The sequence below is a fragment of the Dinoponera quadriceps genome, unplaced genomic scaffold (assembly GCF_001313825.1).
Source record: "Dinoponera quadriceps isolate SergipeBrazil2010 unplaced genomic scaffold, ASM131382v1 scaffold566, whole genome shotgun sequence".
Classification (NCBI taxonomy): Eukaryota; Metazoa; Arthropoda; class Insecta; order Hymenoptera; family Formicidae; genus Dinoponera; species Dinoponera quadriceps.
The window spans coordinates 2,730,850-2,744,770 of NW_014555972.1; the positions used below are offsets into that span (position 1 = coordinate 2,730,850).

General features: G+C 45.3%; 1 protein-coding gene across 4 annotated transcripts in view; it reads left to right on the plus strand.

Annotated features, from left to right (window-relative positions):
* The window catches only part of LOC106746419 (transmembrane and TPR repeat-containing protein CG4341), a 270,936-nt gene that overhangs the window by 64,333 nt on the left and 192,682 nt on the right, over window positions 1–13,921 (plus strand). The window contains exons 1-2 of one of the 4 annotated variants that reach the window (XM_014623015.1): window positions 4,696–4,715; window positions 4,858–4,987. The exons of the other annotated variants lie outside the window; for them this stretch is intronic. Coding sequence (XP_014478501.1) covers window positions 4,950–4,987 — 38 coding nt within the window. The 5' untranslated portion in view covers window positions 4,696–4,715; window positions 4,858–4,949. Of the gene's footprint in view, window positions 1–4,695; window positions 4,716–4,857; window positions 4,988–13,921 lie in introns of those variants that run through there. 4 annotated transcript variants of the gene reach the window in all.

Sequence of the window (13,921 nt, forward strand, 5' to 3'; positions counted from 1 at the left end):
CGCTTCCGACGACGGGACGAGCAAGGAACGCGAGACTCGGGGCGGGAAGGGGATCAGAATGTAAATGTGGCGCACGATTACGAGCAATTGGAAGCCAATGGATCAAGACGTTCGGACGATTGATGGTTAGCGCGATCCCGAAGCGATCGGTCATAAAGATTAATGTCGCGGAGCGGTCGTCGTCGTCGACGTCGAGAGAGCCGTCGATATCAAAGATAACGTTTTGCCGCCTCGACCGGCGAATAAATGCGCGGGCGAGAGAGAGAGAGAGAGAGGTTCAATTTGAATTCCGCGTCTCTCGTGCACGATCGAGTGTAACGATACCTGTGTACCGAGAATGTCTGACTGCAACCGATCGGTTTCTACTTGGTTTCCTCTTCTCCGGGAATTTATCCCGGCCTCTACCGCGCGTTATTTCGCTAACGCGCACCACGGTTTCGGACGGTTATCCGCGAAACGTGGAACGTGGAATGTATCCTGCGGTAATTTCGTTTGATTAGTTCGCGAGTACCGACGATGCGTTGCATCTTTCGGCTTCTTAAAGGGCTACATATGTACCCGAGCGGCTCGAAGAAACGCACGAATTGTTTGAATTTTTCCGCCGCACCACCATTGGTAACTCTGTTAACTTTACGAAGATGTCCTTACGAAGGACATGATATTTCGTATTTATATTAACGTATCACACGAAGCCCGTCGCAAAAAGTTGACGTATAACGCGATTATTACCGCCCCCGTGAAACTCGTCGTCGCTAATCGGCAAAATATCCCGGGAAGCACCGGGCCGATTTGGCTGTAGTTTTGCGTAGATATTTTTACACTGCAAAAAATTCTATAAAAATACGTGCCAGAGAGACAAGTGAAAAAGCGAATTATGAGGATTTGACCGGAACTATCCCGACCTCCCGGATCGCCGTCGAATTTCGCACACTCCGCGAACGCGCGCACAATACGTACGCATCTCGCTCAGAGCGACGCGCCAGCGGACAGATTCGAGGATGGAGATGTCATTTAATTCAGTCCACGCGCGTACATATTAGTTTCTACCGCGCGTCCTCCTTCGTGAGCTTCCCAACCACTGCGTCGTTTGTTCCCAACCAGGGATCGAAGTCCCATCCTCCGCCCTTATCCTCTCCTTTCCTCCACATTCTTCCTTGTTTTCGCCTTCCTCCTTCATTCGATGCCCCGACAAAACTTTTCTACCCGTGATATATCGCGTTACGAATGGGGTGCCACGGGGACTATATTCCCGAGTAGCTGTTACCCCGTTAGCTTCTTCGTCGTGGCCCGCCCACGCGATTTATCTTTCGCGGCTGCGAGATTCTTCCCTCTCTTTCTCTCTCTCTCTCTTTCCCCCACTCCTTCTCTCCTTCTCTCTTTCTCTCTCTCGCATCCACACACACACACACACACACACGCTCCTTTCTTCTCGCCGGTTTCCGTTGCAGCCAGCGCCGTTGCATCATTCGTGCGGCGAAGCCCTTCCTCGATCAGCTTTCGAGGTCGACGTCTCTTCCGGGCATATTTTTGTTAGAAGTCCGCGCGCGAGAGCTGCGCGGCCCGAATCTCCCTCTCGGCGAAGCGGTTCGAGTCAATTTACGAGAGTATCCGCGCGCGGCCGACGTTCGAGTCGGCGTTCCTGTTCCAATTTTAGCCGGATCTCGGATTATCCTCCCGAGGTCTCGATTATGCTCCCCTGCCCTCCCCCTGCCGCGCATTACGCCGCGGCGCGCGTTTCGCCGGCTATTGATGCGACGAGATGACACGTCCCGCGAATTCCACCCGCGGCGTTAATCGCCGATTATTTATAAATGCCGCTTCGCGCGCTAATCTAGTCTCATTGCATTATGCAATTCGAGCCCTAAATTGATCGGGACCGAATTTGTACAACAGGTGGAGATGGAGGGAGAGAGAGAGAGAGAGGGGGGGAAAGAGTAATCGAGCGATGGCATGAGCGCCAAGGTCGCGAATATATTCCAGTTATGCTTTGACCGATTTCAACACGGGTTTTCCAGCAAAATATTAATTTTTCATGAATAATACATCAGCGAACGGCCGTTGCTGCCGACTGCCCCAATTATTCGATCGAGCAATTCGCTGCAATGCTAGTATTGGGCAATTATTCGTCGAAATTGTGCATCATTTTTCGCGCGTCTTCCTACGCGCGCGCCCGCGGAATATATCCCTCCCGTGAACAATAGTCAACAATGCAGCCGATTCATCGGTTTATTTACACGCGCGTGCGATCTTCACAAATATCCGCGGAGCATCCTGATAAAAATATGAGCACCCCGGGCAAATAACGTCCGCGTATCCGTCACGCGAGATTGATTCATGAGAATCGACGGCGCGTAAGCGCTTCGGATTTGCCGCGGACATAAATCCGGCGCGAACAATGAGCATCGGGGCTAACGTATCAGCTAAGTTTTAAACAAGCCAGCGAGTCGCGACGAAACGTTCGCCATTATCTCAATTCCCGTGACCCGTTTTCACGAACGTCGCGCCGTCGATCGCCGACACCACCGGCGGCGCTGCGACGGCCGTTGAAAAAGCTCGGCCTACCTTTCCATTAACCCGTTTCTTCCGCTCGGCACGTCGCATCATGAGCGAGCGTCCCTGCGGAGAGGAAAAAGTATAACGACGTTAAAGCGCGGCCGCCGCGATCGCGACGGACCGACGGACGGACGGTCGTGTGGATGTCGGGGGATTTTTTATCTTCTCTCGTTCCTTTTTTTTTTCGTTCCTTTTATTATGCAGAAGGCAACGGTAACACGCAGAACTTTTATCGAGCATCCCATTGAAATTCCGCGCTTCTGCGCGTCTTGCAGAAACCGCGACTGCAATTGATTGGATTTCACGGGGGTTTCCGCGGTTTTAATACTTCGAATGGAAGGGATATTCCGAGACGCCCTTTACGGTGTTCATACGAAACAAATTATCCGTAGTTTACGGAATAATCCAGTAATCCACACAGAGAAAAATGCTTTTGAATCAACGGAATTTCCAGCAAGCTGTTTAATTGGAGCAAATCTTTTTTATTTGATAACACTATCGATGAAACTAATAATGAGTTATTGAGAGAAAAAATGTGCGATGTGTTAATTTCAATAATATCATTATTGAATCAAGAAGATTTTCTCCAATTAATCGCATCATTGGAAATTTTATTGATTCAACGACATTTTTTTTATTGTGCAATATTAACGCTTTATTCCTCGTGAAATTTACTATTACGCGAGTCGATGAAATGTGATTTGTACCCGATGATAAAATTAATGTGTTATCATTTTTGTTCATTATTTAGGCGTTCGACAATGGAATCATTAGTTTATTAAATTACCGGGGTTAAGTGAGATCAATTATAGGTTCATCACCTGTGATCTTATTTTTCACACTCGTTATAGAAAATGTGTTTTTCGTTATTACAGTTCGATATCGAATGTGTCCGCTTGATATAAATTCCTCCTCCGATAGTGGTTTATAACGATATAAACCAACTTTATAACCCGAGGTTTGTATCAAATTGATAACGATTGGCGTCGGTTACATTAACCGAAGGTTAAATTAACACAGAGTGTATTCTTTACAGAACAATCATAGTTATCATCTTTGCGTTATCGGTCCTGGCGAACAATCGTATTTTAAGGAGATATGTTATACTTGAAAACTACCATTAAAATACTGATTTCTTTCTGCAAAATGTATGTCGTATCGAATGCACGGAATTATAAATGCTTTTATACAATGAAAATATATGCGAAAATGAATTCGAGCATTGCTTAATATGTATATGCAATGTACATGCAATAAAAATGATAAAAAATTTCGAAATTAATATTTCTAGCTGTCAATTATCGTAAACATTTACCTGACATAGAAATCCTGCAGTTTGTACATACCGAATATATCAAAGCTTCAGTTAGGAAAATTTCAAAGAACATTTTTACATTTTGTCAAATAATTTAGAAATCTAAAAGATACGAAAAGTTGGCGGAGAAATGTTTATATATTTTTATTAAATTTTTCGTTAGATATGACGCAACAGAATGATATGATACAACATTTATCGCGTTCATGTTTATTATCGGACTTATATTTACATAAAATCTATATGTAGAAAACATACAAAAATAGATAGCGCGATCGTGCCAGTATTTATGTAATATAACATTTTGAGTGCCGCCTCCACGTTATCGACGTTTATCAAATTCGTCATCGACGACGTTAACAAACCCTACAATTTTTCTCGTTCTTTGAATAAAGTCAACCGTCTTCACCTACTTCGACGCATTGCAATTGCACACACAAAAGCATTCTTAATTATAATTAATATAGGATTCCTTTACGGTTTGGAGTCGCTTTAAGTTAGATCGACTTACGATGAGAATCTCTCGCGTCGTTCCTTCGACGATTTCGAGGATCGTTGAGAAGTTCAAGAATCGTAAGCGTCGGTCGATCCCCTCCGCACGACTTGCATCTCCTCGATCTCCTCGATCTTTCTATTAACCCCGGAGCGTGGGAAGGTGCGACGCAACTCGTTGCCCTCGGTACATCCATGGGCGCACAAACACACGTGTCGCCCCCTGGCGCATACATTCACCCACGGCATAGGTTTGACGTCACGCTCGGCGGAGAGAAGCTATCGGGTGTCTGCGGCCATTACCACGCCGACCATTAGTAACGCGATAACCCGAGGAAAGGAGATCGACGAAGCGGTAGGTAGCCCCCTCGAGGCGTTGTGTATCGAGATATAGTCAGCCTCAGCCCGTTCCGCGGCGTCGGCGTCTATCGAAATCGGGCCTGATAGGATGACGTTATATGACCGAGGCGCGTATATTTAACAGTCGAAACTTCCAGGCCGACTTTACGCAATTAGAGCGCGAGTCCAGACCAGATGGCTCTGCTGTCGCCTCCGATCTCATCCGAGTCCGAGTCTAACCGGAGGGAATATGCGTTTTACCAACTTTCGTTTGGCAGCGGTTAGGAGGTAAGAAGAAAATGTATCATACCTGACCATCGCTGAATAATCGCGATGAGAAATCTCGATGTGCTTCATTTATTTTTAAATCATATATTAAATTTTCACCATCATTCTTCTTAAAACATACTTCGCGCTTGAATTCGAACTTGAATTATTCTTGTATATAAGTACAGCCGATTGACTTTATAGACTTAGTTGGTATGCTATACTTATTAAATAAAATGAAACATTTAAATGAATGCAATTTTTTCGGGTCGATTTTTAGGAAGTTGAATTTTTAGTCAGATTTTTTTTAATAAATCGATTCTATTCCGACTCAAGATCGGCTCCAAAATCGATTTATTCTAGAAGATTGCCCATCACTATTCCGCAAACGGTGATCATATCTCATGCTGGAAAACAACTTATGTTGCCTCTCTCGCTCGTTGAGCCAAGTGATTGACAATCACAGCGTATAACCTCAGGACTGACAAATTCATAAAGCCCGCATCAGACTACGGATTAAGATTGAGATTTGGCCAATCAGAGCAAAGTCGAGTTTAGCGAACATTGCTCTGATTGGGTAAATCTCAATCTTAATCCGTAGTCTGATACGGGCTTAAGGCTTGTGAGGCGCTCCTTAATTATTGAAAAGTTCTCGTCGAGAAACTACGGTTCTATCATTATTGTAACGGTATAATTGTATCGGTAGTGTATGAAAATAACACGCGTAGAGGACTAGTTTCAGCAGGAACTTTTCAGAAATTAGGGGACGTGTGACAAATCTTAATCTAAATTTGACAATTCTCAGGCTGAACGCAGCTGGTGTCAGTCGTTCAACGGCTCGACAGACGAGCGAGAGAAACAGAAGGAAGAAAGTAGAGGTGGTCCTCGGAAATCGCCTCGAGAGTGCAAATAATTCCGATCGCTGTACTTACATTTAATTATTATACGCGCATTTTATACACATAAATTAACAAGACGCGTCAGTGGTCCGTCATGGTGACCACCATGGTAGTCAATGCGTTAACATATCGCTCTGTGGGAGTCCTTAACTTCGCGTTTACGTGACGGAGCACTCGTCTGAGTTTCGACGTCAATTATAGAAGTCGAGGTGGGCGGAGGGAGAGAGAAAACCGAACGCACGCGAAACTTCCGCGATCTACTCTCTCTCTCTCTCTCTCTCTCTTTCTTTCTCTTCTTTCTTCGGATTCGCATCACATTGCAATCGCGAAACATAAATCTCTCGCGCTCGCTATTGGAAGTCGGACCAAGTAGTTCCGTACTTTAAGATCGGTTTATTTATCGTGCGATCTCTCGGCGCGAGTCCGTTTCTCCGCGGCGTTCACTCGTCTTCCGCTTAAAAATAGCTTACTACGGTTGCATCTGCTGATTTATTCGCGGCGGTGTAATTCAGGGATACTTCCGCGTCGGTAGCGATGAAAATGTTCGCAAGAATGGCTGCGCATCGAGCCGTAAGTCGCGCAGCAAGTATTGCAGTCCAACTCGCATTATTTCGTAGGCGGCGGCGGCTGCTGCGACCCCGCCGCGGCTGTAACGCGCACAGGGTGGACCGGCCTTGGCGGCAATAAAAATACTTGGCCCGTATCCAGCCTCGTTTATTGCCTCGGAATTTTCCTTCTCCGTGCCCGATGGCGGCCCGGCCGCTCGTGCGTCGCATTCATACGTTGCAGGTGCATCGCCGAGAGAATCGATCGGCAAACAAGGTGAACGGCGATAACGCGCCGGGTCCTACTCGAGGCTAACGCGTCCCCGTTTCGATCGACCCGGGTGAGATACTCTCGTGGATCGACGAGAGTTTCCACCGTGGTTTATCGCGGTTCCTCACTTTTCATTCGCAGCCCCGAGCCTTCGAAATGTTCACGTTGCCACTCTGACGCTGCTCTCGAGGCAGTTGGCACGGGGAACTTGTTTTCCCAAGGAACCCCTGCGAATTTTAACATGACTATTAGTGGAAGCGACACGATCCACGCGTGCGCGAAATTACACTGGGAAAAATCTCAATCGGATATATCGATTAAATGATACGTCCGATTGTTATTTTTTAATGTCCGATCGAGTGACGGATGGATTTTCCTTTATCCGATAAAGTTACCGATGAGGTTACCGATGCAGTTACCGGTGAAACCTAATCGGAAAATTAGTTGCTCTTCGTACATCGATAATTCTCATCGGATAAAGGCGCGACTTGATCGGATGAAATGACGAAATGATCGAGCATTGCATTTGATCGGATATATATATATATATATATATATATCCGTTTGTTACTTTTTAATTGGATTTAATTGGACCCGATCAGGTATCATCGGGTATTTTTCAGTGCAGAGAAAGATTGATCATGCACGTATTGCAGGTACAAAAACGGCTTTCGATATCATGCTTTTCATTCTAGCGATCAAACTGCTCTTGCAACGGTTTTAACGAAGAAAGAGAAGACGATAAAAGTAATTTGTAGGAATATTATAAAAAAAAAATTCCCTTTCTTCCTTTTAATATGAAAACGCGTCGTGTAACAATAATCTTTTAGTCTTTTGGTGGTAAAACTCGCACTTATATACTTACCATATAAGGTCTCCAAAGGCAACGTAGAATCTAATCGGAATACTCGGATTTGTCTCAAAAAATCAGATAACACACCCCATATTTATACCAATTATGAACGGCTTAATAGAATAGAATAAGAAGCAAAGATAGAAAGGAAAAGATATTCAAAACACTTTGAGTATTTATGCGTATCTTTATATGATCATATTTGAAAAGTGTAAACATACAAAATGTGTTACGTATGCCTCGTTCAATTTGAATGTAAAGTAAAACCTAGTGAAAGCCTTTGGAAAAACTTGAGGGAAAACAAATGGGATCCGTTTGAGTTTTCCATTTGGAGGACTCGCGTGTCCCAAAGGCAACATTTTTAACCCCGAATCTGCGCGTATTTTCCCGAGTCTATCGCCCAGAAAAACGGACGAGATCCCAATTAGATCTCACGTGGAAATTTTCTACGTGTGGGGAAGTGTCAAACTGCGCGATTTAGCGGCGCTGGCTCGCGTGTGCGGCACCCCCGATTTATTCTACCCGAGTTTCTCAGGTGAAAACGATGGAAATTCCATCCCGATGTCCGACATTTCTTTAATTACGCGCCTCAGCGTCCTGGGATCGTCGGGAGATCGATCGGTCGCGTACACGACCGTCGCATAAATAGAAAACCGTCCGGCGAACTTTCAGAAAACTAGTAAGAGGCGGGGAACAAATGGCCGCGCGCGCGTGAATGAGAAATAGCGCCGCTTGCACCGACGTTCGCGACACGCTTTCCGAAATCGAGCCGGCCCTACCGGCGAATAAGAGATCGCGCGATTTTCATCGCGATGCCTATCATTACTGCCGCTTAAGCCGGCCGGAACGAACGGACGCCGTCGGACCCGGCGCCGATAACCGCAATTCCCCCGGAGATTAATGTAAACAATTTCTTTCGGCGACCGAATGCATTTCTAGCGGGTGCCCCGACACTTTAGTGCCGGCGATAACGATCGTAAATAGGGGCTAGCCCAGGCGACGTTATAAAGTCGACTAACCTGTGTTCACGTGTGCGCGTTCATAAAAGGCTTAACAAACTTCATTTCCTGCCGCCTAAGTCAAACAGAACACCGCCGTCCGACGGGGAATGCACGTTGCGCGCGCGGATACGGTGTTTCGTCCGCCCGATATCCGCGCTATCGCCCCCTCCCCCTCCCCCCTCTGCGTCGGTTCACGAGCGTTCCTTATAATTTCGCCGTCATCGGGTCACGAATGCGATCGTATGACTGTCAAAAGAGGAAAAACAGGGGCGAAAATGCCCAAATAGAGGGAGTACGTTGAGAAACTCGGCCGTGAAAAACGTTAGATGCGCTTTATGTCCGTCCATTCGTATTAAAATACAGGGAACGCGCGGAATGAAGCATGATGCGAGAGGGAGCGGAGAGAAGGACACAGCAGCGTTTGTCTACTCAGCGAAATTGTTTTTGCTTTATCTCCGCGTTCGAGTTATTCACGTTTTCGCATGCCGCCTCGCGACGCTCCGCGAAACGCGATATGACAGGGCGATTAGACAGGGCGAGAATAATCCACTCTCACGACAAATCCGCTATCCGTTCGATCTTCGTTCGGCGAACAGACCGTGCGCGAACCTGAGACGTCTATTTCCGGAAGCGACGCAAATCAGATTTGCGGGGGATCTCGTTAAAGCGGTTACGTCACGCGATAACTCATGTAACATATTTGTCCCGGGGTGAAATTTAACGGCGAGTTACGCGAGATTCTTATCGGTCGGAACGCCGAACAGCACACTCGGGATGATGTTCTCCGCTTATAAGCGATCGAAATTAAAGAGCTTCTCGCGAGGAATTTGCGCGGGATCGGCGTAATGAGCCGATCAAACTCGGTCGCACCCCGAGAGCGCTCCGCATTCCCCTTATGTTTTAACCCGACACTCGATCGCCGTGATGTTCAACACGCGGCAAGTAAGAGATGCAATAAACTACGACGTTCCCCGAATCGAACTTTTGATATTATGTTAAACCTTGAATTTTCTACAACGCAGCATGAATTGTGATATTAAAATAGGTTCGATTTCAATTCTAACAATATAATTTACTCCCACTTTCACCATGATAATGCGTTAAATCACCGTTTTCGTGATTTCAGCGTCGAAATAAGTTGTTCGTCAAAGTAAGCATTGAAGTGAAATCTATGGAATTAAAGGTTCAAGAGAGAATTTCACGAGAGTGCTGTCAAAGTAAGTTCCTATTAGTCTATATAAACAATCCAAGTGAGAACGAACTATTCTCAAGAGCGTTAAAGCAGCATCGATATTTCGATTCGGGTTCTCGCGCGCACTTTTCTCCGCATAAAATGGATTCTATCGAATCAGAGGCGCGCTATACGCGTCGCGGATTCAACGGGAAATCGATCTTCCCGCCGCCCGCGACAGAGACTCCGTCTCGCACCCACGATGCCATGCGAAATAGTCGCGCTCCCGCTCTCTCTCTCTCTCTCTCTCCCTCTCTTTCTCGCTTTCTCATCAATTAAAGCGCGCGCGGTTGAGCGCGCGGGATATCTATTTTCCGAAACAGCCGCGGGACGGTCTTTTGATGTCTGTCGTAGCCGCGCCATTTATTCGTTCCGCGTTCGCATCGGGTGACAATGGCGGATGACGACTGCAGGCGCAACCGACAACGACACTTTCCCTCCCGCCGTCGAGATAAACCAAGCCCGGCGTCCGGCGTGACTGACAGAATTAATTAAACGTAAAGGCAACAGCATCGGCGTCGACTTTTTGCGATTATTCTCGCCGTCCGTCCATTTTTCCTATTCATCGCGACGCAGCGAAACTTAAACGATGGCGCGCTACAGGTCGATGCTGAACGCAGTACGCGGTCGGGCGCTCTCTCTGTCTCTCTCTCTCTCTCGTCGTTGTCGATGCAGCAGCTGCGGCCGCAGCTGCAGCCGTGGCTCAGCGTACAGCGATCCGTTGACTTCATTTCGATTCCAGCTTGTCCCCTTTCCCTCCTTGCCCCCCTCCCCGCCCCGGCCATTTGGCTTATCGTTAATTTTCGTATTATCGTTACGCTTATTATTAATAACACTGTTATTCGCATGATAATGTATCGTTATCATTACCGTCATTATGCTGACGTTATTCAGTCCGTCCTATCCAACGGTGCCCCTATTGTCGTTTTATTAACTCGCGAATTACCGGCAATTCCTTCACCTGTTTTAAATCACGCGCTAATAATAATCACCGGATCGCAATGATCGCTTGCCCGTTAATACTTTAAACATCGCTTTACCCCACCCTTTTCTCCTTTTCGCAAAGTCATCGCATCGATGTTTCCGGAACATTCGCCGCGCCCGGTGCAACTTTTGTCTCGTTGACGACCGACTCGATCCGATTGTCATCTCTCTCTCCCTATCACGTCGCCTCCCTCTTCCGCCCTCTTCTTCTCTTTTTCTCTCTCTTTGCGCGAAGGGAGGACGAATTTCCGCGTCCGAGTAGTCGAGGTGATTCGTTCGGCTGCTTATATTTGCGGAATTTATTGTCACTCGCGCGCGCGACGCTTCGTTCGGTGCGGCCGGTCCGCGAAGGGGCTTGTTTGCGACGTCGAGTGCTATCCTGGGGGTAGTTGAAGGGGTCCATTGTGCGGCTGCGATCCCAGTGTGTGCGCCCCACGCCGCTTCCCGACGCTTTCGAGACGCACACATGTACACCCTCCTCCTCCTGTCGCGGCACCCCCCCCCCTCCATTCTCTTCCCATTCCGCCCCTGAGCTTGCGGTTGCCGTTCTGTCGGCGACCCACCTACGTGGGGCATGCATATACAGGCGAGTGTACACACATATACGGCGTACATCCGAGAGGACGAGAGGAGCGCGTCCTCTCTCTCTCTCCCTCTCTCTTTCTTTCCTTCCTCCTAGCCTCGACGAGCGGGAAGAACTTCCCGGCGCAGACACCGCAACGGCGCATATCGAGTTCGCATTGACTTCGCGCGAGTATGCCGGAAGGGTCGATTAGACTTGTTTGGTATCCGCGGAACTCCGCCGGCGGCTACGAAGGTAAATTAGACGCGCGCGCGCGCACGCCTTCCCCATTCCTCTCGGGCACGCGAGCGGCTTTTTATCCGCTTCGCAGTGTAGATGGATGTAGCCTTTTGTGGGTGGCGCGCGAGCTCGCGCTCGTGAGAAATGAAACGGTATAAATTCCTCGCGCGGTGACGAGGAAACGAATTGCGAACTGTTGAGAGTAATTATAGCAATCGGAGTGTGCATCTGAGCGGGGAGTGTTTTTGTTTAATTTGGATATAACTGTGCATCTGGAGAATGCGTGTGTGTGTGTGTGTGTGTGTGTGTGTGTGATCGAATGAGAATAAATTAATTAATAATACGGAAAAATCAGTTAACATGAGAATTACGAAAAAAGTCGTTTATTCGTCGTAAAATTCGACGAAATAACTAGTTTATAATTTCTTTAAAAAATTATTCATACTAATGACGGAGTATTTTATAATTTTAATTAACCTTGAATAAAACTGAAGAAAATTAATAAACGAACATTTTTCTAAGGGTTTTTTTAATAATTGGGGTAAATTCGAGTAATATGATCAGAAGCTATACTCGGAAATATCTGGGAGATTTTCATATGGGCAGTTTAATCAGGACCAACGAAAAAATTGACGAAAAAATTGACAAATTCAATTTTGTAGATAGAAAAATAGTTTCATTTCTTGTTACAAGGTTTTCAAATGCCAGAGATTGAAATGAATTCCGACTAACCAACTAAATAAAGTTGCGATTCCAAATGAGATACCTGCACAGATTCTATTTGCTCTGCTCAACGTTTTTCTCAAGTGTTCTTATAATTGGGATAAGAATAGGATTCCTAGTTGATATCGCAATATATTATACTTATTTTGAATAAGTTTGAGTAATCTGATTAAAATCTATGCTTGAGAATGTTTGGGAAAATTTCACAGCGGTATTTGTGTACTTTTAAACATATTCGTTAAAACAACGCAAAAATTTCCGTAGACAATTTTTAAAGCAAAATTTTCTACTGTGTAGAAATAAGTCGTAAATAATCATTTTAATGTCAATAAAACTAAAATGATTGCTATTAAGAACATAGTAATTACCTTTATCCATCTGCTAGATATTTTCTGCTACGATTAAACCGCTAAAGACACGAAATAGCACGAAGCGCTCGGTGTTATTTAAATCAGAGCGATTCCGCAACATTGAAACTCACTCTTCGGATCGATAATTACCCGCATAAAAGAAGAGATGACATTTTAGCGAAAATATTAAATTATCCTTCTATAATTAAATACCGATTAATAAATATAGTTAATTCCAAGTATAGAACACTCAGAAGATTAATTATTACTTCGATTTAAGAACAGAAAAAATTCTTCGTAGCAACAGTATCTGGAGCAACGTGATTGGAGGTTCAAGTTTTAAAATAGCGTTTGCACGAGAGAAATACAACATTCCTGTCACACCTGGTCGCCCACTGATCATCGATTTCATCTATTCCGCGTTGATAAAATTTGACATAATGACATAATGTGTCGCACGTTTATACGCTGTACCATAAACAGGATTAAATTATAGATGGAATAGTAAATGATGAAGCTCGACAATTGAAAATTTGCATTACATTGCGCAATGAAGTATACACTGAGAAAACATTTTGATATTTGATATTCCTATGTAAAATCGCGCAATAAGTGACAAAATTATAGTCGGGGGAACTATTTTTCTATTAAATATTATGAAGGACGATTTCGATTGGACTTTCAGAAAATCGATCTTTTTCCATATATGTGTACACATTTCACATCACTATTCGCATATTTAACAATATCTTAAATATTAATATAATATATTAAATATGCTAAAATTTCAGTTTTATTTATTTTATTTTGGTTCCGTTTTATTTGCATGTATTTACCAAACATTAATTCCTAATATTAATTATCCTCCTAATGGACATCGAAATTAGATATGCGAACTATTTAATAATTTAAGCCAACATAAAATTAGCGATTCATCCTCCGTATTATGCTATGTAATTTTTTATAATTTACATTTTTATATTTCACATTGCCTACGTGACAAAAGTCCGTGTAAACATCACACGGACAATGCGCAGATTACGTGCCATGCTGACGTACCATGCAGACGTGTATCGGGACTTGAAAAATCTACGGCGCGATTCCGCCGCGATCAGTTGACAAACATTCCGACAAACTTTCGGGGCGCTGCAATTTCGAGAGTTCTCGGTGTGTGCAACGTGTATCGCGTTGTGCACCGCGGCGTCAGCCAGATTCCCGCGCGCGATGATGAAACCGCGGCACCGAACGAGCCAATCCATCATAGAGTCAGCTATCATTACGCGGTGACACCGAGTA